The sequence below is a fragment of the Dipodomys merriami genome, unplaced genomic scaffold (assembly GCF_024711535.1).
Source record: "Dipodomys merriami isolate MVZ:Mamm:240054 unplaced genomic scaffold, mDipMer1.0.p SCAF_574, whole genome shotgun sequence".
Lineage (NCBI taxonomy): Eukaryota > Metazoa > Chordata > Mammalia > Rodentia > Heteromyidae > Dipodomys > Dipodomys merriami.
In genome coordinates, this window is record NW_027206151.1 from 570665 (window position 1) to 598306 (window position 27642).

At 45.7% G+C, this 27642-nt stretch overlaps 1 protein-coding gene across 1 annotated transcript; it reads left to right on the forward strand.

Moving 5' to 3' along the window:
* The first annotated feature begins 11117 nt into the window (after positions 1-11117).
* LOC138813022 (cytochrome P450 2E1-like) lies at positions 11118-22180 on the forward strand. The gene is made up of 9 exons (XM_070001301.1): positions 11118-11328; positions 12038-12197; positions 13351-13500; positions 13842-14002; positions 14411-14587; positions 15361-15502; positions 18889-19076; positions 19568-19709; positions 21771-22180. The coding sequence occupies exons 1-9, from the start codon at positions 11152-11154 to the stop codon at positions 22085-22087; spliced, it is 1614 nt and encodes a 537-aa protein (XP_069857402.1). The 5' UTR covers positions 11118-11151; the 3' UTR covers positions 22088-22180.
* The last annotated feature ends 5462 nt before the right edge of the window (positions 22181-27642 follow it).

Here is a 27642-nt window from a genome sequence, read left to right on the forward strand (position 1 = left end):
GGGAAAAAAGACAGAAGGATCCTAAAGAATTAAAGCGAGAGGGGCTGCAGCCCTCACAAAAGGAGAAGGGTTTCAGAGAGGAGGGGGTCTCAAGGAGATTCCCGCGCCCTTCTTTAAAAGCAAACCGGTTCTCAGCCCTACACGTGGAAGGGCGGGACCAAGAATATAGTAATCTTGTGAGTGACTCAGAGGAAGAAATGTTAGAGGAGGAGGGAGAGCAGCTCGATCCAGCTGATAGTGAAGAGTTAGAAGAGGCTGCGGCGGAGCACGTGGCAGACAAATATGGAGGGTGGCGCCCCCTAGGGGTGGGAGTACCGCAGCAGCCAGGGAGAGGAAACGGAGCTGCCCCTCACCCGTCGGCCCCCCCGCCGTGCCCGCCGGCAGGGAAGAGTCACTTTATAAAAGGCAGCACCTGGTCGCCATTAGCGGCCGCTTTTCCAGTTTTTGAAAATCCCATTACTAATGAGAGAATTCTTGAGCCGGTTTCCTACTTCCAGCTTAAGGATTTAGTTGAGGCAGTCAGGACTTATGGAGTGACGGCCAATTATACCACTGCCTTGCTTCAAAGGCTAACTATTAATGCTATGATTCTGTGGGAGCAAAAACTGTTCAATATTTTCCTGAATTAGTGGCTAAACAGGCAATTTTGATCTGAGAAAAAAAATAAAAATAAAAATTAAAAAAAAAATAAAAAAACAGGCAATTTTGGGTATAAAGTATTGTTTAATGCATTTTGCAAAAATTCCAGATAAATTAATTATTCCATATACCCGTGAGCAAGTTGAAATTTTAGGTTTTAAGTTTTGCCTTTTTTGTTTTGTGTTGTGTATTCTACTACTGACTAAATGGTTCTAAAATACTGGGCATATCTATGCTAAAATTTTCATCACATCTAATGAGTTTTGTCATTTCAGAATATTTGTTGGTCAATTCTTGATAAGAACCAGGTAAGCTCTACTTATTCTACTTGATCTCCATGTTGCTTTAATTGAAAATAATAAAGGGCTTTTGTGGCAAAGATTTCAGTTCAAAGCCAGCTCGGGCTAAAAAATCCCTAAGACTCCATCTCCCAGCTAAACTCTGCAAGTGGTACTATAACTCAGTGTGGTAGAGTGCTAGCCTTGAGCGGAAGCGCTCAGGGACAGTGCCCAGGCCTTGAGTTCAAATCTTGAATACCAACTGGGACAAGCCATCCCAGCAACGAGCACCTAGACTCAGCCAGTCTAGGGAACAAGGGAACGTGGAAAGGAGTAAGAGGAGATGATGTCACATCAGCTACTTTGTGCCTGCCCTTTCAAAATTAACCTGAGCCGGGAGGTCAGTAGAAGTAAGAAGCCTGCCCATCCAATGTCTATACCTGTCTACCTATTAACTGAACAGGGATTTATATTCTTGCCTTTGTCACCTGAATTCTCTACCTAGTCGCCAGATGTCAGAAGTAACTAGGGACATTTCTACCAACATTTTCAGCCCCAAGTCCTTCCTCTTGCCATTTATTTGCTCTCTAGTTTTTTTTTTTTTTTTTCCAGCCCCTCAATGCTCATGAGACTTCTCCAGATTTCATCTAAGGACTCACGCAACCAAGGGACAGCTGCTGTTCACTACCTTCTCTGGGAGGAGACCAAATTCCAGCCTTTTACCCCTATTGTCGACGCCCCTTGTCAGCAGGAAGTAGCCAGAGAGAATCCTCGCCCTATTTCATGATTATTAAAAGGCTGGAATGTAAGGTCCGCTCCTGGATGGCGAGCAAGTTGAAATTTTAGCAGCCACAATGGATATGTGGGCAATTCTTGTTTGCTCATTTCCAAATGTAATTGATAATCATTATCCTAAGCATCCTCTGCTTGCCATAGTTAACAAAAATTTAGTGTATTTTCCTGTTGTCACTTCAAAGGAGCCCTTGGTTGATGCTCTAACCATCTTTACGGATGGATCAAAATCTGGACAAGGTGCCTTTTTTGTTCAAGGACACAAACAGCCGGTAGTCTTTAATTTTCGGCCGAATGTCCCACAGGCTGTTGAATGTTTAATTGTGCTTGAAGTTTTTAAAAGATTTGATCAACCTTTTAACTTATTTTCTGATTCATTATATGTTGTAAATGCCGTTGCTTCTCTTGAAGTTGCTGCTTCAATTAAGCAGGCCAGTACAATTTCTAATGTTTTATTACAGATTCAATCCCTTATCTTAAACAGAAAACATCCCTTTTATATTGGACATATTCGTGCCCACTCTATGTTGCCGGGCCCGATGGCAAAGTGTAATGATTTGGTGGACCAGGCAACTCGGGCTATGGCTCTGGTTGCTGCTGATCCTGTAGAATTGACAAAAGACTTTCATAGATTGTATCATGTACCTGCTAATACCCTTAGGAAAAGATATAATTTGTCCAGGCATGTGGCAAGAGATATTGTTAAAGCCTGTAAATCTTGTGTTACCTTTCTTCATCCTCCCCATGTGGGGGTAAACCCCAGGGGGTTGAGACCAAATGCCCTATGGCAAATGGATGTTACTCATCTGACAGAATTTGGTAAGTTGAAATATTTACATGTGTCTGTGGACACCTTTTCCGGTGTCATTCATGCCACACCTTTGGCAGGAGAAAAGGTGTCTCACGTCAGAATACACTGCTTAGAAGCTTGGGCAGCTTGGGGAAAGCCCCTTAGACTCAAGACGGATAATGGCCCTGCTTATACTTCCCATGGTTTTCGCGCCTTTTGCGCACAAATGCAGGTTGCCCACACCACCGGATTGCCCTACAATCCTCAAGGACAAGGTATAGTGGAAAGAGCTAATAGAAGCATAAAAGAAATGCTTCAAAAACAAAAAGGGGGAGTTGCTGAGTCCGCGTCCCCCAGGGAAAGACTTTCTCTTGCGCTCTTTACCCTTAATTTTTTAATTCTAAATGACAACGATCAGTCTGCCGCAGATCGGCATATGACAAGAGACTCCATGGATACTAAAGACATGGTTATGTGGAAGGATGTTATTAATAATAAATGGTATGGACCGGATCCGGTAATAACGAGATCCAGGGGAGCTGTTTGTGTTTTTCCACAGAGTCAAGAAGTACCTCACTGGGTGCCAACGAGACTGACCAGGCCAGTGGAGACTGCAGAAGAACCCCATCTTGAAGATGCCATCCACTCGTCTCCTGATACAGCTGATCTTCCTGCTGTTAGCAACAGTGCTAATAGCAATCCCTGTGATAGCTAAACCGATGATGCTGTGGGCTGTCACAATTTACTGACTGGATTGCCTCTGTGGTGTCCTTTGTCAAAGAGCGGGTGGGAGTCGGAATGTTTTTAGCCTGCTGCTTGGGAGGATGCGTGGTCTGCCTATGGTTGGTCTGTCGCCTTCGAGCCCAAACCAGAAGGGACAAGGTTGTTATCTTGCAAGCATTAGCCGCTTTGGAGAGTAGATCCTCACCCCAGATCTGGCTGTCGGCCCTAAGAGGCAGTTAAGCCTTACCGTTCTGCATAGCCTTAGCACCCCGAGGGATCAGGGGATCCCATTGCACCGGGACAGGTATGCAATTTGCAATTTGGGACAGGGTGCAAGGCAAGTGCACTGCACTTGAGGAGATGGTTCTCATCTCCTCAAGAAGAGCATGCTGGGTTGCAAGTGGGTTGATGCCCAAGATCCCACCTCTGCAAAAAAGGCATCGGACGGGCCTGGTCATCACTGGGGAAGGCGCCCCTCAGGCGAAGGCCAGTGCAAGGTCCTCTCATTAATGTCTTAGACAGAGGCCCAACCTCTACTCTTACCTGTTGCCATAAAACAAAGAAGGGGGAACTGTAGGGAGCCGAGGCGAGACTCCGCCCACTCCCTTGCAGTTTTGAGGATTACCACTCCAGACGGTGCTTGGCGCGTGCGCGAGCAAGGTAGTGTCCCCAGCCAATCCCATGACACCTGGTGACGGTAAAAGGCAGGCGACCAACAATAGAAAAGACCCGTGTTCGAATTCCCTATATAAGCGGCTGTATTTCGGGTGCACGCTCTCTCGCGCCCAAGCTCTCCTACAACTAAAAGGCTCTCCAATAAAGCGTGATCTGAGAAGACTCCTGGAGTGGTGGTCGTTTTTCCTCGCTGGTCGAGTAGGCGGTCACTACAAGTGAGCCTGCCACACTCACCCAAATCTTCCCTACCTCAGAAAACATAAAATGAACACACACACTAAACAAGACAAACAAGTGGCCACAAAGACAAAATCAGGTCTCAGTGAATGGGGCGACATCTCACCACCATTCACTTACTAGGGGACTCAACACCCCTACTCACCTCCAGAGGATTTCTTTTTTCTTTTTTCTTTTTTTTAGATTCCTGCAAGCATTGACCCAGGGGCCTTCCAAGGCGGAGGAGAATTTCCAGTCATCTTGGGGCAAGGGAAAAAAAAATCCCTAGCGGCCGTCCCCTCAGACTGACAGGTTCTCCCCCACGCTCAGACCCCCTGAACCAAGGCCCAAGGCTGAGATCTAACTGGGGCCACTCGCAGGTGGTCAGTGGCAATTTCATAATTGACAAACAAGCAGGTTCCTAAAACCTGACAATCTGGGCTCGAGCTGTAACTTTTTTCCAGTGATCTAAAGTCAGACTTAAGGGGGTTGTTAGTTGCCACCCCTTCACTTTAAGGACAACAAGACAGACAACAGAGACAATTAACATTAAACAGAAACAGAGGAAACCAGGACTGCAAACAGAAAAAGCAACTTCAGATGGTAATGGCCATCTGAACATGTTTTTTGTTTATGATAGCCTGAGCCTCTGCCTTATCTATAAATTCAGCCTTCCAGGTTAAATATTGACCTCTGGTCAGGACCGATTGTACAATCTTATTCCATTCATGAGGCAGCAGGTGTCCTCCGTTAAAATCAATAAGCGGGCACCATCTCTTCCCTTTTCTACCTCTTTTAAAATGTCCCTGATAATCCCATAAAAACTAAAAAAGGCCTCGGGAATTTCTTCTCCTTTAGCTGCTAAATCATTAATATTTTTCCCTACTTTACTCCAGGTAAGGGGATGAATGTCTGGGCCACTCAAAATTAGCCAAGGACATTTTTCCCCCGACAAAACAAAAAAATTTTATAAGATCCTTTCTTTTTACTCTTATTCCTCTCTCCCTAAGAGCTTCCTTCATTTCCTTTATAAATAATGGCTCTTTAGACAACATCTTGCCCATGGTTTATGGGACGGCAAACTTACCTCGACTTCCCACGGTGCACGAGTGATGCGATGTGGGCGTCTCTACCCTTAGATTATTGGGGATCCCCGTCTCCATCACCGTCCGGTAGGCCACCATGCCTCGAGCCCCATGTTGGGCGCCACTTGACCCGTCCAGCAGGTTCAGTTATTCGTTAGGCTCGAGGAGGCGCCTCCTAAAAACCAATGGTGGCGAGAGAGAAAAGAGACCAAGCGCATAAAGGAAGACAAAGTCAGTCTGAGTCGCCTCAAGGTCTGCTTTATTAAAGTGAGGCAGGGTTTATATACCCGAAGGGACAGGGGAAGGGAAAGAATGAAAAACTTTGCAGAAGCAAGGGTGAGAAGTCCCAGGGTCAAGGATGGGTCATGCTTTTCCTTTGGCCGTTGTGCTAGTCTAAGAAATATTTATGGTTAGCCAGGCACCACTTGCTTAGGGCTGGAGATAAGAGAAATATTTATAGTTAGTCAAATGTTGTCTGCTTAGGGCTGGAGGAATATTTATGGTTAGCCAAATGTAGTTTGCTTAGGGCTGGAGGAATCTTATCTTTCCATACACTTTCTTGGCTCCCAACATTTTAGTACTATCACAGATTACTGACAAGTTCCTGTCCCTACAAGGTAGATAGTCATGGACATAAGGCATGCTTACAAACTATCTTCCCATGACCTCCTGGCTCTGACCAATTTTTGAAGGGCCACGCACCAATGACTCTAGGATCTGACATTTTTGCCATCCAAGCAGTGGCTTACTGCCTCTGGATGCTCCTCCATTGCTCTTGTCCCATGAGTGTTTTCTCTACACTGAGATAAATGCCTCATTTGCATTTCCCTTAGCTGGTCGCTGGACTTGAACTCGGGGCCTGAGCACTGTCCCTCAGCTCTACAACTCAAGGCTAGCACTCTGCCACTATGAGTCCCAAAGCAACTCTGCTTGCTCTTTCAGCACTCTGCTGGCTGAGTAGAGGTGACAGTCTCACAGGAACCTTTTTGTGCCCGGGCTGGCTTTGAACCAGTTTGCAGATCAATGAGTCTTATAAAAGGCCACTTTACTTCAATTAAAAGCAACAAGGTGGTCAACATAGAAGTAGCTATTAAGCATGCTCTTACCTGAAACTTGTTAAGAGCCAAAGTTACATCTGACAAACTTATAAGAATCCTCTGTCCTTTGCTCTTGGCTTGCTGGAAACTTAAAAAAACTTATAAGAGCAAACTGGAATAGCAATTATTTTGGTAATCCTAATTTTTTTACTTTGAGGCAAATGTTAAGAACAGTTTTACTTTTAAACTTTATATCCAAAAATCCATTCCTATTTTTAAGCCTCCTATTAATCTCTTTTATTATTTTATATTTTAGTTTTTAGTTACATTAAAAAAATCCCTTAAAATCTTGAGGCCAAGTGTCACTCATTGTCTCTTGGCTGCTTGTTTTAAAACAGATACACATTAAAACTTTTAAACTCAAATTTTTTCTTAATGCAAGAATTACAATCACCATCACTCTACCAAGAAGTTAAACTTAACACATTTATGACTTTTAAAAACATATCCCAATTATAAAACATCATAGAAAGCAAGTCACATTATACAAAAACATTTTTTAACCCTCTTTTTAAGTCCAAGGGGCAGTTTTAGCACTACTAAGCAGATCATCACATCACTAATTTTTACCATCATGTTTTTAGTATTTATCTGTAGAGAAAAAGGACAGAACAAAGCTGGGCCACTTGGCCCCTCCTGTGGAATGGGCACGCACCTAATCTCACTCTTTAGGGTTAGATGAACTGCGTTTGTGCCAGCTTGTCCTCTTTCACCATGCGTGGACTCCTCCCATGGCCCGTCCCACCATATATGGCCAGCTGAACTGCACTTTTACCTGTTTACCCCTTGTCCCCAAAGATAGGTCTTTTGTTGGCTTTTAAGTTTTTTTCCTTTTCTTATCTCTTGGTTTTTGAATGAAAATACACAGTTTTAGACAGACAGAACAGGTAATGTCTTTTACAGTGTTAAGCAAACTTTTATATTTAAACTTTTAATATTTATCCCCAAATTTTAGCCAAGAGAACTAAATTTCAAACAGCCAATGCATTTTTGTTAAGCCAGATAACTTGATTACAGTGTAAACAGCCTTATGCATTTTAAAATACCAGATTTTTTAATTTTTTAAGCTAAAGAATCCTTAAAAAGTCATTTAAAACAATGTGAATTTTTTTTTCAATTTTTGGTAATGTCCAAACCTCATAACCTTTTAAATTTTAAACTTAAGCTCACAATTGTTACAGCATGTTGATAATTTTTATCTTGAACATGTTCACAAACACATACAAAACACACACAGATCTTAAAGCATGCAAAAATCAAAATCAGTTGTACGTACATTTAAAACTGGTACCAATTCTAAAACAGAACTAGACAAGACAACAAACAAAGGCTGAGTTGGGACTGAGTTTATCTTTATCTCTACCAGAACTGTGTGCTGTTTTCACTCAGCAAGCTGAATCCAAAGTCTCTGAGTGAGCCTGCCACGCTCACCCAGAACTTCCCTACCTCAGAAAACATAGAGCAAACAAACACACTAAAGTAAACAAGACAAACAAGTGGCCACAAAGACAAAATCAGGTCTCAGTGAATGGGGCAACATCTCACCACCATTCACAAGTGGGACTCAAACCCACTTACCAGGGGACTTGGACCCCCTCTACTCACCTCCGGAGGATTTTTCTTTTAGATTTCTGCAATCGTTGGCCCAGGGGCCTTCCAAGGTGGAGGAGAATTCCCAGTCATCTTGGGGCAAGGGAAAGAAGTCCCTAGTGGCCATCCCCTCAGACGGACAGGTTCTCCCCCATACTCAGACCCCCTGAGCCAAGGCCCAAGACTAAGATCTTGCTGGTGTCACTTGCAGGTGGTCAGTGGCAGTTTTATCTGGCTGCGAGTTCTCCCTGCTGGCCCTTTTAAGTTATTGTTAGATCCTCCAGGTTTTTCACCACCCATCACCCCCCTACTTCTGGATCCAGAGAGGGTGGAGGAGGTGGCAGTGAAGGGTAGAAAGGGGGTCAGTTTAAAGTGTAAGTAACAAAGAAGGAGCTAGAGAGAAACAGATATTTGAAAGACCCTAGTCCCCTAGGATACTTTCGTCAACGGGAGGGCGCCCCAGAAAACTCAGACTCCAGGCCGGGAGATGCAATAAGCAAGAGGAGTTTATTTGATGTTTGTGCAAACGGACTCTCTGTCCCGAGCAGACAGGGAGCCCCGAGCAGCAGCTACAAGCCTTTTTAAAGGCAAAAAGCACAAGATTAACGCATAACACAAAGCATCCCATGATTAGTCCATTTAAAGGTCACCATATGCACCAACAATCACTTTGCCACGTGGGAAATTTTGTAACACTCTTTGTAAAATGACTGGCCCATGGTTGGTTTAAGGGGGGTTTACATGGTTACAGGCCCATGATTGGTTGACACTTGGCTCAGCTTATGGTCTTGCCAGGTGGTCATTGTCAAGGTTTGTCTCAGGGATTGCTTAATTAATCTGGAACTGAAAAACATGTACTATCTATAACCGCTGTCCTTGTCCTGGGTGGGCTGATATCCGGACATCTGGGCCGGCCAATATCCTTGAGTCACTGCCCAGTTTTATCTCCCAGGGAAGGGGGTCTGAATGCAAGCATATTTATAGAAGCAAAATCAGCAGTTAGCAAGATAGTAATGGTAATGGTAAAGTGAGGTTTTAAATTTTTAACCCTTCAATATTGAGGGGGTGTTAGCCAGTTTCCTCCGGGCTCTTGCATCAGGATGAATCTGAGAGAAGAAACATTTCAAGAATTCCAAAATACATACACAAACATTGAGAAAAAACACATTTACAGCATGCGCGTTGTAGGCTGTCAGACAGAAGGAAGGTGCCGGACTACAGACGGGCCCAAATGTCCGCACTAGTGGATAGTTTACCCTGAAGGGGATCCGGGGGACGTCTCCCACAGGCCCCGTTGGCTGTCTTATAGCGCGTCCGCCAAGACTCTTGCCAACCCCAATACAGAACCTGCAGGCTACACAGATACCAGACAATTAAAAAGCAGCAATGTTTTAACTTACAGGCCATTTGCACCATGGTGTCCCTGAATCCTTTTTTCCAAAAAAAAAAATTATTTTTTTTTTAAGTTTTAAAACTAATGGTTCCTTCCTCCGGGAACCAGGGGTATACTTCCTCAACAAAGTGAAAGACACATTCTAACTGACTCTGTCTAACTTTCACTCCTTGAGCGTGAAGCATACCCTTGAGAGCCTGCACGTATAACGTGCGGCTGTTTCCTTGCCCCATAATTTCTTACTCCCGACTACACTATCACCCGCTCTTTTTCTGGACGCGTCCTCTTACCTTAGCGGGGTCCTCTGCCTTGATCCCAGGTTTTCAGGGTCACTGTTCGGGCGCCACTTGCCGGAACCAGCCGGCAACGAAAGGGACTCCTGATTTAGGGGGCGAGGACGGAAAAATAAAGACATAAGACAAAGGATGGGGTTGGGAGGTCTGCAGCTCAAGACTGCAGCCCCGTTTATTTTTAACTCTCCTTATTTATACTATTAGAAGTCAAGAGGTAACCTAAGGTCACCATAGTGCAGAAAAGCAAGAAAAGTCTTTAATAAAAACAAGGGTGCTGAAAGAAACAAGACATGGTCAACTGATAGAAAGTAAAACAAATTCTACAGACATAGCAAGGCAAACCCGGACACCTGGTGTTTTTCATGAAAGCCAGTTCCTTGTACATGCCTTTAAGTGAGCACAAGGGTCAAGATGACCTTGGAGCTTTACTGTCAGCTCCCAACAGTCAGTGATTATGATTTTGTTACCCGTATCTTCTATATAAGTTTATCTGATTTGGGGAAGGAAAGGGTAATAACCAAGGACAAAAGGTGAGCCAGGGCAACAGCAATATCCACAAGACATGATGTTGGAAATGACCTTTACAAATTCGGGAGAAGGGGATTTGGGGAGAGCGGGGGGGGGGGAGAGGATAGGGGGGAAGTGGGAGAACACAAGGGGAGCTACAGGTTCAACAAGAAATGTCCTCATTACTTATGTAACTGCAACTCCTCTGTGTATCACATTTACAACGAAATTAAATTAAAAAAGAAAGAGTGATAATGGAGAAAGATTTCCACTTAATTCTCTACAACAAAATTATGCCCTGTACAAGTTATATACCTGAATAAGGCCTCGGGTTAGAGCCTCAGTACTATATAGACCCCCTCCACAAAAAACGCACATATTAGCTAGAGATACATGCTATATTCAGCAAAAGGCACATACTATGTATATTGGTGTACCTTTTAAAACTAGAGACTACCTCTAAAAATTAGTCAACTGCCTTTCTTTGCTTTTTCTTCCCACTGAATTTTCTAGTTGATTTCCCAAAGTGGAAGAGGGCTCATAAGTTAATTTTCCCTTCTCCACAATTTCCAAGTGGTGATCCAAGTGTCCTGGGGCAGCTAAGACAATCTGATTGGAAGGTAGAAGATGTTTGCACTACTTAACCTCTAGCCTGTCTGGACCGGTCACACATGCCTCATGTTACATTACATAACCCTACCCCATCAAACTCATGTAAACATGATCTGAACGCCCTTGCTGTATCAAGGGGGAGGGCGGTCTCCCACCCCCAGGACTGGCCTATGGGCTGGTGAATGGTTGATGTGTTTACTGGCAATGTGACAAGGATCACATATTGGCAAACCCAGCCTCATCCTTGCCAAACCACAGATGCAACTTCCAATAGGCAACTACTCTAGGGATCACACTTTGAAGTGTTGCCCAGCGGCAGCTAATAACCAGCCAATCCCTGGGGCCAAGGGAAAGAGCAAGTGTCATTGGTTGGTGGGTCACCCTCCTCTCAATAATGCATTATAAAAGCTTTGCTTTCCCTGCAGGTCATCCCTACAAGTCAGCCCAGGACCCCAGATGCCATGGCTGCCCTTTGCATCACCGTGGCTCTGCTGGTGTGGATGGCCACCCTCCTGGTCATATCCTTCTGGAGGCAGATACTCAGCAGCTGGAACCTGCCCCCGGGGCCCTTCCCACTGCCTATTGTTGGGAACTTTTTCAGTGTGGATTTGAAGGATATTCCTAAGTCCTTAAACAAGGTAATATAAACATTGTTATTTTAGGGACAAAGCGTTGGGAATTATCTTATGTGAGGGTTTTAAATTGTTATCCAGTACTAGCCTAGTTCAGAATTAACTGAATTAATAGTAATATCCAAGAGTGATAACCAATGGTACACCTCAGGCATGCAGCATGCAGAATGGCTTTGCCACACAAGGACCATGTAGTGGGATGACTGTGAGGCTGATGTGGCTGGCATTGCCCCGGGGCAGCTGTGATGTAATGTCAGGTGCATCTTGGCTGGTGTCACACCATTAGATGCCAAAGCAATGACAACAGGTAAGTGCTGGCCCGTGATGTTTCACCAGAACATCAGGCCCTGTGTCCTGGGCATGTTGTGTGAGTTGACTGAAGCCAAATGCCATCAAGCAGATCTGGCGCTTGACATTTGCTTTAGGGTGTTGGTAAGCACTGCAGAGAGGATACAGGCTATGGGGCCACAGACTGTAGGTCAGCGGGCAGCATCATGGGGTCTGTTGCCACAGGGAAGAGACATGAGGGGCCAATGTCCACAGATTTGGTGTCCAGGTAAAGAGAGGGTTTCCCTGCAAGTAATGCAGCCTCTTGTGGGAAGTGTCCCCACATCAGGCTAGACAAAGACAGCCTTTCCCCAGATCCCTCCACAGCCAAAGTCTTAATAACGCCTGGCAGTGTTGTTCCTGACCCACTCTGTGCTGATCCCCACAGCTGGCAGAGCGCTTCGGGCCTGTCTTCACTCTGCACCTGGGTTTTAACCGTATTGTGGTCCTGCATGGCTACAAGGCCGTGAAGGAGGGGCTGTTGAAATACAAGAATGAGTTCTCTGGCAGAGCGGACATCCCTGCCTTCAAGGAGTATGAGAACAAGGGTGAGTCCACCTCCTAAGCAGCAAGTATGTTCAGGCCCACCAGGGACAGGGACGTGCCCCTCCCAAGTCCTACCCAAACAATCGTAGTGACAGCAATGACAGTATGAAATCAGAAAGACAAAACAGGGGTTAGGGGCCAGCTTAATTGATGGAGCAGTAGCCAAAGAGCAAAAGCGTTAGCTACTAACTTTTGTCCTGGTCTCAGATATTTATAAAAAAGAAGGAAAGAAAAAAGAAAGCCAAAAGACCCTGACCATTTGGGGATGGGTTGTCCTTGTATGAAAGCTGCTGTGAAGTTTTTGTTGAGTAGGTGCTGTGAATTGCTTATCCCAGAATGCCCAGCGCCCAGCAAGTACCTTATAGACAGCAGGTACCCACATACACTTGTTGGAGAAGGGCCATGGATAAATGAAGAGGAGGGAGGAGGTAGAGAGGAAGGGACAGGGGCCTCTGGAGTACAGGAAGCACAAGGCGCCAGAGACTCTGCTTGGCAGGAACAGAGTGGGGCTGTGGCAGCCCTGGACTGCTGAAACTTGTTGCAAGGGACGCAAGTCGCTATTAACACTTCCAAGGACAAAAGAACATGGTTTTAGATCTGTTCATTCCAAATGTCTCCATGCTCCTGAGAGTCCAGCAGGCCACATTCTGGAGGAGGGAAAGACAGGGTAGGACTGTGTCCTAGAAGGCTGCTGAGGGGGAAGTGCTCAGTCTTCCCAGCTTGAGGTGCCAACAGAGTCCGGAGGCCTTCAGAGCTTCGTGAATGAGATTGCTGGGAAGCCGCAGTGCCGCGAGTTGAGATGTTTCGAACTTGATGGTTAAAATCCATGGGAACAGAAGGCCACACAAGAATTTTGTTGATAGGCAGAAAGTGGCTAGCTCTCTTGATTTGGCTGTGGGGGTTTCATTTTTGTTTAGCATGGAGAAGACTAGCGGTAAGTGTAAAACCAAAGAAAATAAACTGCCACTAAGACGCAGACATCCAGGAAGGGTTGAACGTGCCAGAGAAACAAGGCCTGCCCCTTCCCTTCTTGGGGACTTGTTGCACAGTTTCACATCACAACTGGTACTGAGCCTCTGATGAGGTCAGCCCAGTCCTCCTGTTTCTTTGAGACTTGTGCAACTGGAGTAAATTCTGCTGGCCCCTATTTTTCAGGAATTATTTTCAACAATTCTCACACCTGGAGGGATGTCCGCCGGTTTTCCCTGAGCATCCTCCGAGACTATGGGATGGGGAAACAGGGCAATGAGGAGCGCATCCAGAGGGAGGCTCGCTTCCTGGTGGAGGAGCTCAGGAAGACCCAGGGTGAGTATTCCCAGGCAGACAGAGGGAGGAGGGTCCTGGACAGGCCCCGAGAAGGCTCTGAACACCTGGAAGTGGTAGGCAGCTACTCTCCTCCAGGAGAGAGTGATGATGCTTCTCAGCACTACTCTCTTGATTCATTTCCAGTTCTGCTCTGTGATGGAGCAGGATGCACACCAAGTGTGCCTGCTGCGTTCTAGAGAGCACTGAACAGTGAGGACAGTGGAGAAGGCCCTGTTCTCACAGGGACTGGTGCGGACTCAGTGGAGGCTGAGGGGTTGGCCAGCCAGCCGTGGCTAGTGTCCTTCCCCAACATGGGCTCCAACATCTCACCTGTTTTCCAGGCCAGCCCTTTGACCCTACTTTTCTCATTGGTTGTGCACCCTGCAATGTCATTGCCGACATCCTCTTCAACAGGCGTTTCGATTATAATGACAGGACGGTTCATAGGCTCATGCGTTTGTTCAATGAGGACTTCTACTTGCTTAGCACTCCTTGGCTCCAGGTAGTTATTTGGTTCCTTTTCATTAATCTTTGGTTGTACAGTTACCATAGAAATAGAGGGTCAATTTAGGTCATATGGGATAGAAAGGTTTAGAAAAGCCCTCGAACAGGAGCAGGTCACAAAGTATTTGACTAGATAGTTCCAGGAGCCCTTTAAGAGATGTCTATGCGTCCATGAGCATCTTTGTCCTAACCCAACCATGCTTTTCATCCACAAGTCAGCACATTTTCATCACAGAGATATAATGCCTGGGAGAATAATTACTCTCACCACAAAGACATTGTTGCTCAAAATATCCTAAATTGTATGGTTATCTCAGGCATGAATTGATGTTTGGGGTTTATGATCCCAGCACATAAAATAATGTGGCATCCAGAAAAATATACAGTAACATATTCTTCCTTTTAGCTTTATAACATTTCGTCAGGCTACCTACGCTTCCTGCCTGGAAGCCACAGAAAACTGCTTAAGAATGTGTCTGAAATAAAACAGTACACACTTGAAAAAGCCAAGGAACATCTCCAGTCTCTGGATCTCAACTGCCCGCGTGATGTGACTGACTGCCTGCTGGTGGAAATGGAGAAGGTATCTGGCATAGAATAGAAGGTGGATGTGGTATATTTTTCAGACTGAGGCCATATCCCACTTGCTGGCATCTAGAGTGTTCACCCTGGTTGCTCTTGATGCTCTTTTATTGTTAAAGACACATTGGGCTCAGCATGACCACTGAGCTCTTCTTTCCACTCTTGGGAGGATTGGAGAAGGGTGGATGGGCAGGTGGATCTCTCCTTCAGTTTCCCAGGCCGGATAGGGCTGTAGTGCTTTCAGAATCCTTCAGAACAGCGGGTGGCACTTATTCCTCAGCAGTGCTAGACTTCTCGAGGTTCTGGCCCTCCCCAGTTTCATGGTTTTGTAACCCCTTGGACTAGTCTGGCCCATTTGGTGAGGCCCCTAGTACCCTTTTATAACATGTCAATGCATGCTAATTCCCCATGGATGGCTTCTGAGGCTGAGACTTCTCCTCCTCAGCTGAGCCCTCGCTGCCCAAGTCTGGAAGAAGACTCAGCAGCTCATGCAGCTGGAAGCACAAAACCTGGAGGCCCTCAGTTCCCCCAGGAGAGCCCTAGCTCTGTTGATGGAGATAGCTCTGTGGCCTTGTTGAGGAGCTTTGTCCTCATGTTAGCTTGTGTTCTAAGAGCCTCTGTTTGCCTATCTGTGAGGCAGAGATGATCAAATCCTGGTTGAACCAGGAGATCCTGTCATACCACTGGTTCTACTCTGCTGAAGGGCAATAGATATCACTTTCAGCACCTGGGGACAACATCTCACCCAGTACCTGTCTGTCTCCTACTCCTCAGGAAAAACATAGCAAAGAGCCTGTGTACACACTGGAAAGTATTGCTGTGACCTTGGCAGACCTGTTCTTTGCAGGGACAGAAACTACCAGTACCACTCTGAGATATGGGCTCCTGATTCTAATGAAATACCCCGAGATTGAAGGTATGCACATAACAAACAGAAGCCTGTGTGTCATGGTTGAGTCTCTGCATGACTAGTCTTAAGCCTTTAGGCCTCAGCTGTCAGCCTACAGCTGCTTGTTCCCTTTCTCAGGATCATGGAATGACTTCCTTTAAGGGGAGATGTCCCTGTGGTTCCTCTGAACACTGTTATCCCAAGCCCCACCAGAGCCTCTGGTTACAAAAAAGAGAAGCTCCTCACTGAAGTAGGGAGAGGACATCAGCCTGCATTCTGTCTGCCTTATAAACAACGTCTTTATGACAGTGACAACAGTGTGCAGCTGCCTCCGGTGGAGCCTGGGCTTAGGCAGAGCTGGGTTCAGGGACAAGGCTGGAGTTGTCTTGGGACAACTGAAGATGGAACCTAGAGAGAAGCAACCCAAAGCTTCCTCAGAGCCACATCATTCCACAGACTTCCCAGCCGCACATAGGCAGGTAGGCTCCATGTCTGGAGCAGGCCTGGTGCAGGCAAGGAGGCCTGGGCTTGGTGTGCAGAGGGTCATGCCCTGGCCCCGCCCCCAGCCAGGTAGAGGCAAGGTGAGGACAATTCAATGGAAACAGCTTGTTGGTGCTAACCTCCAAGTAACGAGAAGTGGGGTGAGGGCACCCGTAGATCCGGAGCCCTGTCACCGTTTTTCCTTGGTACACTCTGTCCAGAGCACTGCTCCAAGCACACTTGCTGCTGACTGGACCTGGACTAAGTTCTGGGCAAAGGGCAGTCCTTCAGTGCGCTGTGTTCTTCCAGCTCACCAGGTCTTGAGAGCCAGTGTGGAATGAAGCCATGGCCCCAGGCAGTGGGTGCATGAGAGGTCCAGGGTCAGGCCTGATCCCTGGTCTTTCAGCCAGAAACGTTTTTGTTTTTTGTCACACAGAAATGTGAAGGATGAAGGAGCCAGAAGTCCAGAGAGAGAGATTGTATGCATGGGCAGCATGTATAAGAAAAACTTTTTTGCAGTAGGGGATTGAACCCAGGTCTTTGTGCATATTAAGCATGAGCTCTATCCCTGAGTCATGCTTCAAGCCCATAGAAAACCTTTGACCAAGCCGTGTGCCGGTGGCTCATGCCTATAATCCTAGCTATTCAGGAGGCTGAGATCTGAGGACCGTGGTTCAAAGGCAGCCCTGCAGGAAAGACCGTGAGACTCCTATGTCCAATAAGCCACCAGAAAACCAGAAGTGGCGCTGTAGCTCAAGTGCTAGAGCGCTTGCCTTGTGCTGAAGAGCTGAGGGACAGCACCCAAGCCCAGAGTTCAACCCCACAACCTACCAAAAAAATTAAAAAAAAAAACTTTTGTCCACTGTGCCATGAGAATTAAGTTTGGATCACTTTACCATGATAACCATGATCTAAGAAAGATTTAAAATGATTAATTTTGAAGCTGGGTACCAGTGGTTCATGCCTGTAATCCTAGCCATGCAGGAGGGCAAGATCTGAAGATCGTGGTTCAAAGCTATCCTGCGTAGGAAACTCCATGAGACTCTTATCTCCAATTAACCACCAGAAAAAGGGAAGTGATGATGTGGCTGTCATGGTAGAGTGCTTGTCTGGAGCTGAAAAGCTCAGGGACAGTGCCCAGATCCAGAGTGTGAGCCTACCACCGACAGAAAAGTTATTAATTATGAGGAATTCCTAATAGAGTCATAAAGTAAATATGACAACTCCCCAACGCTCATTGCCAAATTTAACATGTACATGTTCAGAGACAGCCAAAGCCCTACCAACTCCTGCCTGCCTGCCCAGAGATGGCACTGTTTCAGGTTTGCTACCTATTGTCCCTCAGAGCCTTTACTATTAACTCAATGCCCATTCACACCTTTGCTGTATACAGCTTAACACTCTACCTGGTTTCCATGCTATAAATGACATATTGAAGTTTGCTTTTTCATCGAATGTTTCCTAAAGTTTATTGGGTGATTTCAAACAGAGAAGGATTGAGAAATTTTCTAATGGCTGTATTACCTCTGGCAGAGAGGGACTTTCAGATTCCAAGTAGTCTGTGGCCAGGTATTATGGGACAGATCTGTAATTCAAGCTACTCTGTAGGTGTTGGCCAGCCTTGCAAGAGATACTGGTGAGACTCAATCTCCAAACAAAATAAAAATCTAGGCATTGGTGGTTCATGCCTGTAATACTAAATACTCAGGAGACTAAGATCTTAGAATGGTTAATCAAATAGGGCAGAAATGTCGATGAGACGATCTCCAATTAACCAGCCAAAAGCTGAAAGGGGAGCAATGGCTCAAGTGGTAGAACACTAGCCTTGAGCATCAACCACAGGGACAGTGTCCAGGCCCTGAGTTTAATCCTCAGACCAGCGTGCACACACGCTCACACACGCTCTCTCTCTCTCTCACACACACACACACACACATGCACACACATACACACACACATACACACAGAGGCTAGAGCATAATTTGAGTGGCAAAATGTTTGTGTAACATTCTCAAGCTCAACCACACAGCACATCCAAAGAAAGGGGAGTATGCATGTCCAGTTCCATTGTTACCCCTTAATTGTTTTTTGTATTGGTCATGGGTCTTAAGCTCTGGGTTTGTTTCCTGACCCACAGTTCTTCAGCTCAAAGTGAGCACTCCACCGCTTGAGCCACAGCACCACTTCCAGTTTTCTAGTGGTTTATTGGAGATAAGAGGCTCACAGCCTTTCCTTCCCAGGCTGGCTTTTAACCGCGATTCTCAGATCTGAGCATCCTGAGTAGCTAGGATTACAAGCGTGAGCCACCAGCGCCCGTCTTCCCTCATATAATTTTGAAGCACAGAGCAAATCAGCCATGGGCAATAATGACAAGTATTTCTCTGCAAGAAAAAAACTTCAAAGACCTTCTTATTGTTCTTTATTCCTGAAAATAAGTGGATAAACCATCATTAGGTAAGATAATAGATTACAAGCTTTCTATTGACTGAATATCAATCTCACATCCAGGAATGTGAGGCCTTAGGTCTTGTTGACATTTATAGGGGAATTATCCAGATTTTGAATTACCTGGGTACCAAATTTAAGATGAAACATAAATGTGACACGTGGTGAGAGGGTGATTGGATAGATGTGTGCATGGATGAGAGGTGCATGGATAGAGGGACAGGCATGTAACCAAGGGGTGGGCAGGTGAGTAGGAGGGTGGCATGAAGATGAACGGGCAGGTGATAGGTAGATGAGTGGGTAGCTGGAAATCGGATTAGATACACGGGAGGATGTGGGCGGGAAATCAACTTATTCATCGATTCTCACATTTTTATTAGCACCAATTAATTGTACCAAAGGGTTTCCTTTAGACATGTCCATATGGGCATACAATTTACTTTGATCAGGATCAGCTCTTTAAATGGATCTCATTCATATCTTGGCAGAGAAACTTCATGAAGAAATCGACAGGGTTATTGGGCCAAGTCGCGCCCCTGCCGTCAAAGACAGGCTGGAGATGCCCTACATGGATGCTGTGGTGCATGAGATTCAGAGATTCATCAACCTTGTGCCCTCCAATTTTCCCCATGTGGTGACGCGGGACATCATGTTCCGAGGATACCGGATTCCCAAGGTCAGAGACAAGATGAAATGCCTCCTGTGAGCCTTGTCCTGATGACTGGCTCACCCTTGGCCTGCTGGGGTCCAGACAGGAATTCCAGGGCTTCTGTCGTGAGGGTGACTGGATGGTGGTCCAGGTCAGCACTCCCACGCTGTGGAGTGCCACTGCCAGGGATGTTCTCGTGTGACTTGGTGACTAGAGAAACGTGCATACTAGGAGAGTACATTCCTAAAGGAGGCCTGGAAATCCTAGCACATTCTAACCCCAGGAGCCAAAATCACCAGCCAAGACCGGGTTTTTGTCCTGTGAAGAGTTTCAGGTTGTTATCTCATTTAGGATTGACTCCTGGTTGTTTTCCGTCTAGTCCTTAACTAAACAACTTTCCTAACTAGATATTTAATATCCTGCACAATAAAAATCAGATAATCTTTTATTCATTGGGACTTCCAGGTGAAAGACCATATTTTCTAAAGCTGACTGACTGATGCGTCTACTTTTTCTAGGGCACAGTTGTAATTCCAGCCCTGGATTCACTTTTGTATGACAGCCAAGAATTTCCAGAACCAGATAAATTTAAGCCAGAGCACTTTTTGAATGAAAATGGGAAGTTCAAGTACAGCGATTACTTTAAGCCATTTTCTGCAGGTAAGCAGGGTCCCAGAGTAGTGCTTTCCAGGGTCACATCCTCCACTCCTCATTTCCACTCCTTGTCTGTCTTGCCATCACCCCAACATGGACCACACCCAGTCCTGCCATGCCCCGGTTTGTATGTAGAACATGATCTGAGCATGTTCCTCCCTGTTCAGAGAAGTTAGATTACATGTTTTATCAATTCAGTGTTTTGGATGGAATGCGTTTTTACATTCATTGTTAAACTGTGTTTACTTTACTGGACATAGTAAGAATATATCAAAACCATATTTCTTGCCGGGTGCTGGTGGCTCATGCCTGTAATCCTAGCTACTCAGGAGGAGGCTGAGATCTGAGGATCACGGTTCAGAGCCAGCCCGGGTAGAAAAGTCCATGAGACTCTTACCTCCAATTACCCATGAGAGAACTGGAAGTAGTGCTGCTATACCGAAATTCGGGGCCCCCCAGAAGACCACCAGAGACCACGATCAATGTAAGCAACAAAGCCAGTTTATTGCAAGCTCGAGCTTGGTCCTCCGCGCACATGGTAACTGGTGACGCTAAGAGGCCCTGAGCATAGAATCAGCACAGTTTTTATAGTAATGAACAAACAACTTTAAGGAAATTTTACATAAGAAATTACATGATTGGTTAACATTTACATTTAAAGCAAGCTAAACTGGGCAAATAATGATTGGTCGATCTTTACAGAAAAAATGTCCTTGGTCCATAGCTTGACCGAAAAAGGTTACTAGTCACACCCGGACCAACAGAATGCATGGCATGTCTTGCCCCGGGCTCTGAAGAATGGGTTGGTTAACAACTCTTAGTCCTAGGTGGGTGGGGGGGCAACACCACTTGGGGGCTAACACCTGCCTTAAGCAAATGCCATCTATGGCTCCAAGAATTGTGCATGGCTTTCTGTCATAAATTCCTAGCATTGGGGCTAAAATGGATCACGAGTCAAGTCGCAGAACTGAGATAGAGTGTTAAACAAAAATGGAGTTGCTTAGGTTTCTTAAAACATTATATTTCTTTCCTAGGGCCTTACTGCCTCGGCCTCCAGGAGGGGCGTTACACCTGTGGGGATAATTCTGAGGACTTTGCCCCCTTGGTCAAGGCTGTAAACCCTTTGAAGTCTTTTATTAAGCAACTCTAGGCTCCCAGGCTGACATTCCACTACTAAGTAACTAAAACCAGTCACAGTTAAAATCATACAAAAACCATACAATCATCCAGTACAAAGCAATTCATACAGAAGCAAAAATGGCTGTTAGGTGCTGTCATATATATATATATATATATGTTTTTTTGCGTTCTTCAGTGCTGTGGCTCAAGTGGTAGAGCCTTCACCTTGAGCTGAAGAGCTCAGGGATAAAATCCAAGCCCAGTAAGCCCAGAGTTCAAGCCCCAGGACCAATAAAAAAAAACAAACCCAAAACCTATTTCCTAATTCCTCATCATTTTAAACAAGGCTTACTAACCAAAACAAAACAAAAGCCCTGCAGCCTTTGATTCCGTAGTCTCTCTCTCCTTAGGAAGTAGCAAGGCCTTCTCTGATATGACTGGGTGCCTTGTTCCCTTGCCAGTGCCTCACCACGGTTCTGGTGAAGGAAGCTGCTAGGACCAGCTTGATAGATGAACACCTCCTGTTTGAACGGGCTTCTAACCTCAATCACTGCCTTTCCTGGGGAATCAGGGGGAGCGTTAGATGTTTCCTTCTCCACAGGTTGGAAACAATTTCCCTAACCTAATGCTGTTTTTTAAAATTTGATTTAACAACTCTTTATTGTAACTTTTTGTTTTTATTTATCAATACTTTATTCTGACACTAGTTATTGCAGCTGAGTTCTGCATGATTGTTGTAGTATACAAACTGGTCCTTGAATAAGTTACTAATATTCTTGTGTTTTGTCAATAAGATGTTTTGTGCTTCTCATCGTCTGGGAGGGTGTCTTCTGCTTTAGGCTGTAGTTGCCTATAGCCCCTCCTGCTCTCCCTTTGAGGCCCTACTATTAATAGTGTTAATAACCTCTGGAGGCTCCCTTCTTGTCTCATCAGTATTGTTACTTCTAGGAAAACGAGTGTGTGTCGGAGAAGGCCTGGCCCGCATGGAATTGTTTCTGCTCCTGTCTGCTATCCTGCAGCATTTTAATCTGAAGTCTCTGGTGGACCCCACGGCCATTGACCTTACCCCGATTGCAGTTGGTTTAGGCAGCATCCCTCCACACTACAAACTGTGTGTCATTCCTCGGTCGGACTGTAAACAAATGTACCTCAGAGACCAGTGTCTGGGCGACAGCCTACAGAGCCCCTCAGTGTCAGGAAGATGGGCAGTGCAAGTGGATGAATTAGATCAAAGGAAATGCTTTCCAAAGTCGGTCTCCATCTAGTGATGCCAAGTCCAAGGTAGATGTTGTGAAGCTAAACTGTGCATCTGCTCCAGGCTGTGTTCAAATCTGGTAATTAAATCTGGTAGCTATGAATCTTTTGCTGTCACTGGTAGCTCAGTTTTTCTGAAAAAGTAAGTCTATCTCATTCACTAGTTAGTTCCTAGAAACAATTAACAAAAGAAAATGGGATTCTCTAGGTTGGCAAAGGGAGAAGTAATATGGTTTTGGTAGGATTTGGTAGTCCTGTCAAAAGCAAGTCACCTTGCTTTAGAATGAGGAAGCAATTCCTTGGGCTTCAGTGTTAACGACATTCTCTCCTACATTCTAAGGTAAAATATGCATAACAGTTCAGTACAATCACTTCCAATTATATCTTAAATATTAAAGTGTGACTTTGTTTTTGGGAAAAAGACTTCTAGTATGGCACAGACTGGCTCTGTCGGGACGACGGAGGACACCTGGTGGAGGAACTGGAATGGGGGGGAGATGGCAAACAGACAACTCACACACAAGAGGAGTGGATGCTGAGTGCAATTTAATGCAGAGGATAACAACCTTTTCTAGCAAAAGGCTACACAATCTTGCTGCAGGGCTTCATTCTTGAGTGGTCACCAGCTGGTTGCCTGATAGGCACTTGTTTCCGGCTTATCTCTATTTTTAAGAAATACAATGGGTTTCGATGTTTGTCACCAATTAACCATTCCTTTTTTCTATAGAGGCCTTAACTGTCCCTTAAGATCTTTCCTGTTCCTTCTTTAATAGTAAGCACCAAGGAGGCCTAGATCTAGCAAGTCTCTTAGTAAATGAAAGAGAGTAACAGGAAGTTCTTTCTCTTAAAAGTAGTTATCCCAGCAATTGCCATACATTCTTTCTGTTCTAGCCATGCCTACAGCTTCTTGTAAATCTCTTACAAACAATTCCTTCTGCTGAAGTGACATCGTGAAACCCCCAATACTTTTATATTTGCTTATGACTTGTCTACTAGCCTCCATCAGAGGGGCTTTCAGGGTAGCACTTAACTCTGGTGAGTTAGTCGTATTTTTAAGACACTCATCAGATGTTGGAGTTGTCAACACTCTTAAGAAAGAGCTTTGAATAAGGGAATGTTGAGCATGAGTAAGTACAATGAGCAGCAGGAACAGTAAAAGATTAATAGGCACTCCTATACAGTGAAGAAAAGAAAAGCAGGGACAGAAACACATCTTTCCCAGGGGCTTGCCAGCCTTTACGGAAGGTAGGCCTCTTTGAAGCCCCATTCTCTGAGGTAGACTTCGGTGAAGTCCCATTCTCACAGATAGTCTTCTGTGAAGCCCCATTCTCTGGTCTGAAAGCAGGTTTCCCTTGCTAAGCACACTCCACCGGAGTAGGCGTGGCACTAGTATGTATTCTCTCATGAAAAAAGGTAAAAAGGAAGAATGAAGAATAATGGATGAAATGCTAATGTGAAACGTGAGAGGGGTTGGTTCCTGACCCTGTAGGCCGGCACACATAGCCAGCTTTGCTGTGGATAACACTGCCTCAGCATCCCCCTTTCCCGAGGGATATGAGCGACCCCTCTCCAGTGCACACACTTCCCACCACATTGAGCTGGCAGTGCAGCATCTCCCAGCCTGTCTCTGTCTCTGGTCCTCCTCCCTCTCCCTCAGAAGACTGCCTTATGAATGGGCCACCCAGATAGTTCAGGGTGATCTCCTCATCTTAAGGTCCTGAACTCAGTTATGTACTCAAAGGATCATATTAATAGGAGTAGGATATGGGCATCTTTGGGGATACTGTTCTGCAGACCACACCTTCCAGCTCATCCTCCCGGGACACTACTGAGGCTCAGAGCTGACAGACAGGCTGAAGGGACAGTCACTCCACAGAAAGCCCTTGCATTTGTCACCATCATATGTCCACAGCACAAGACTGCTTTCTGAAGAGTGTGTATCAAAATGTATTTTAATTTGTTTTGGGTCAGGAAAGTATCAGCTTAATAGATTCCAAGTTGCCAAATTCTAAGTAATGAGGGGGAACTGCTGGGGCGGGTGTGGGAGCCTTTGGGGCCCCTGTCTAACCGAACGAAGTGTCTTTAAGCACTAGTCCTCTGAGGCTGACATCCTGGTCAGCTGCTTCCTCAGTGGTTTCCTGAGCCTGGGTTGTGACAGGCCTGCTGTCTCCTCAAGGGAGGAGCACTAACCCCAGAGTTGATGTCACTTTGGAAATAAGTCTTCCTTAAGAAACTATCTACTGCTACCAACTGCATTTTCCAAAGTAAGGACAATAAAGCGTCAATAGAAAGGGTATGGGTAACGGAAGGAGAAATGGCGGTTGAATTGGAATGGGATGCTCGATTCAGCTCTCAGCAGAGACATTCAAGTCCTGTTTCCAGGCCACGCTCTGTCTCAGGCTTGACTTGTAGGAGCACATGCAAGTGACCAAGACTGTGGCTCCCGCATTTCATTGCTGTTAAGGGTCTTCCTGGATACTCATGAAATCACACAGGGCAGTCTGATTATTCTCTCCTCTCTCTACTTTTGGCTGGTGGATGATGTTATAAACCTGTAGATACCCCGTGTGACATGTATTTACTGGTCACTCCAGTGGGCCAGGCCTTGCTTCCTTCTGGTTCTGTACTGTAGCAGCAGTGTCTAGTAGGGAAGACCACAGTGTCAGGCCTGCTGAGTAGACTCAGTGCCCTCTTTGGAGGAGGAAGAACATGACCGAGAGCTCTGAGGGCTGAACAAGACAAGAGTGCCATTGTGCTTTGCTGCACCACAGTTATCCAGGCATAGAAGTTGTCCAAGACAGGCTGCTCCCTCATATGCTCTGTTCCCCAATAGTTACAGCCACAGATGCCCAGAAGATCCACTCCTTGGAAGCTATCTAGCTATCATTAAGCATACTCCAAGCCAGCCGGGCGCCTGTGGCTCATGCCATAGCTAGCTACTCAGGATGCTGAGATCTGAGGATTGTGGTTTAAAGCCAGCCTGGGCAGGAAAGTCCGTGAAACTCTTATCTCCAATAAACCACTAGAAAACTGGAAATGGCTCTGTAGCTCAAGTGGTAGAGCGCTTGCCTTGAGCTGAAGAGCTCAGGGACATTGCCTAGGCCCAGAGTTCATGCTCTCAGACTGACCAAAAAAAAAAAAAAAAAAAGAATACTGTAAGCCAGGGTCCAGTGGCTCAATCCTGTAATCCTAGCTACTCAGGAAGCTGAGATCTGAGGATCACTGTTCCAAGTCAGCAGGAGCAGAAATCTCTATGACACTCTTCTCCAATTAACCACCAGAAAACCAGAAGTGGCACTGTGGTTCAAGTGGTAGAGTGCTTGCCTTGAGCTGAAGAGCTGAGGGATAGTACCCAGGCCCAGAGTTCTAGCCCCATAATTGACCAAAAAAAAAAAATACTGCAACAACTTCAGCACTTTGGACAGTATTTAATAGCTTCCATTCTCGGGACCAGCCCACTTTTTCACCATATTTTCCCTTCTTTATTGGCATTATTGAAGTGTGATTTATATATCATAAAATTTAATCCATTTTATACAGTTAATGAGACTTCCTAGGTATACCTTCATGAAGATGCCACCACAGTGGCCTTTTCAGTGGAACATTTCCAGGACCTCGGAGTTTGCTTCATACCTGTTACAGGTAGGATGTAAACCCCATCCTCAAGCCTTGGTCACCAACTTGATGTGCGTTCCAGAAGGCCCATGATCCTGGATGCTACTCAAACAAAGCTAGTGACTTTCCATATGGAATGGCTTTTGCTTGTAAGAGAGATGGAAGGAATTACAGTTCAAGGCCCATCTGGATAAAAAGTTTGTCAGACTCTATTCCCACCAAGGGCGGTGCTCTGTGGCACATGGCTATTATCCCAACAATACAGGGAAACACGAGTAGGAAGATCGTGGTCCAGAACAGCCTGGACATGCAGCAAGACCCTATTTCAAAAATAAGAAATTACAAAGGACGGTAGAATGGCTCAAGCCATAGTGCCTGCTTAGCAAGCAGTATGAGTCCTTGAGTCCAAACCTCAGTACTGCCCGGGCTGGTTGAAGAAAAGTTGTTGGGGTGAGGAAAAGACAGCCTTTGGAGAGCTAGCAAACCAAAGGAGATGAGGCCATTTCTGGCAAAGACCTTCCTGCCGTGGAGTTTCTGGTTTAGGGCTCTCTGGGGTGTGTGGGCACATCAGACAGGCAGTCACCAGGGCAGTTTCAGATGTCAGGTGGTTGCTCCTCGGATGCATGGTCTGCTGCTCTCTGTCTGCCACCGCTTCTTCTGCATCTGTAAAGCTCAAGAAAAGTTACTGATTATAGGGTCTTACGACTCTTGTCATTTTAGTTCTTGTTCCTAGGAATAGTTAATTCTGTAACCATTAGTAACTGAAAAAGCATCTTTCCCCCAGAGAACATGGGACAATAGCAAACAGCTAATTTCCCCCTAGAGAACAGGAACAGTAGCAAAGAACTGGGTTTCCCCAGTGCACAGCATTCCTGTGCTCACAGGGGAGGTAGCGTTTGCTGGAGAGGAGTTTTTAACCGGTTCAGTGGCTTTAGTCAAAGGTGATTCTGCATTGCAGCTAGTGGGAAACCAACAGCATACGCCCAACTGCAGGGTCTCCAAGATTAGATCCTTAAACTCCACTAAAGGCAAGTGGAGCTAGAGGCTTTGTTTGGCCTTTTCATTAGTAATACTTCCTTAGTGTTAACTCTGCAAGAAAGTGGTGGAAATAGAGTTACACGCCCTGAAGAAGACGTGTCTTGGACATTAGCATTGTCAGTGCTGGCGTGGCTCACTGTGGCACACCGTTGGTGATGGATGGTGACAGGACCTGGAGGGCTGGCAGGACGTGTCTTTCGCCTCTCATTGGCCACAAATGCATAGAAGGTGGAGTGTGACTGGTTTCACCTCTCCTCAGGGAGAGACCTTGCTCTGTGCACTCGATACCACTGTGATACCTGGACACCAAGCCAGTAAGCAGTGCTGGGGTAGAGGATGACTTGGAGGTGAGGTCAGTGTCATGTCATAGATGATGGCCTCCAGGGACACAGTATGTCTGCAGTCAGATCATGAGTCAGTATGGCCTCAGTGTTCACATTTTCTACTGCAAGTAGCCCTTTCTGAGTGCCTGCAGCATGGCGAGCACCCACTTCAGACACCACAATCACTGTCTTCTGACTGCAGTCTACATAGCCCTGGCACCATGCTTATACCCACTGGAACCCTCTTTTTCCCTCTCTCTCTGTAGCCTTCTTACATTTTCCCCTAAATGTATTGATTTGCCTGGAGTTTGAGCGTGGAGGAGATCATCAGCAAGCCTGAAGGCTTATAATCATGAGGTAGGATGGAAGATCAGTCTCAGTTTGGTAATAAATGCTGGCAATCTGTGTCAGCTGATCAAACTCTCTTTGTGTATGTCTTCTCTAAAATGAGGATGATAGTCTTTCACTCCTTTTTTGTAGTTTTGTGAAGATTTTTATTATCGTCTACTGGTTGTAGAAGGAGTTTCCATCTTTTTTTGTGTGTGTATGTCCGGTCATGGGGCCTGAACTCTGGGCCTGGGCACTGTCCC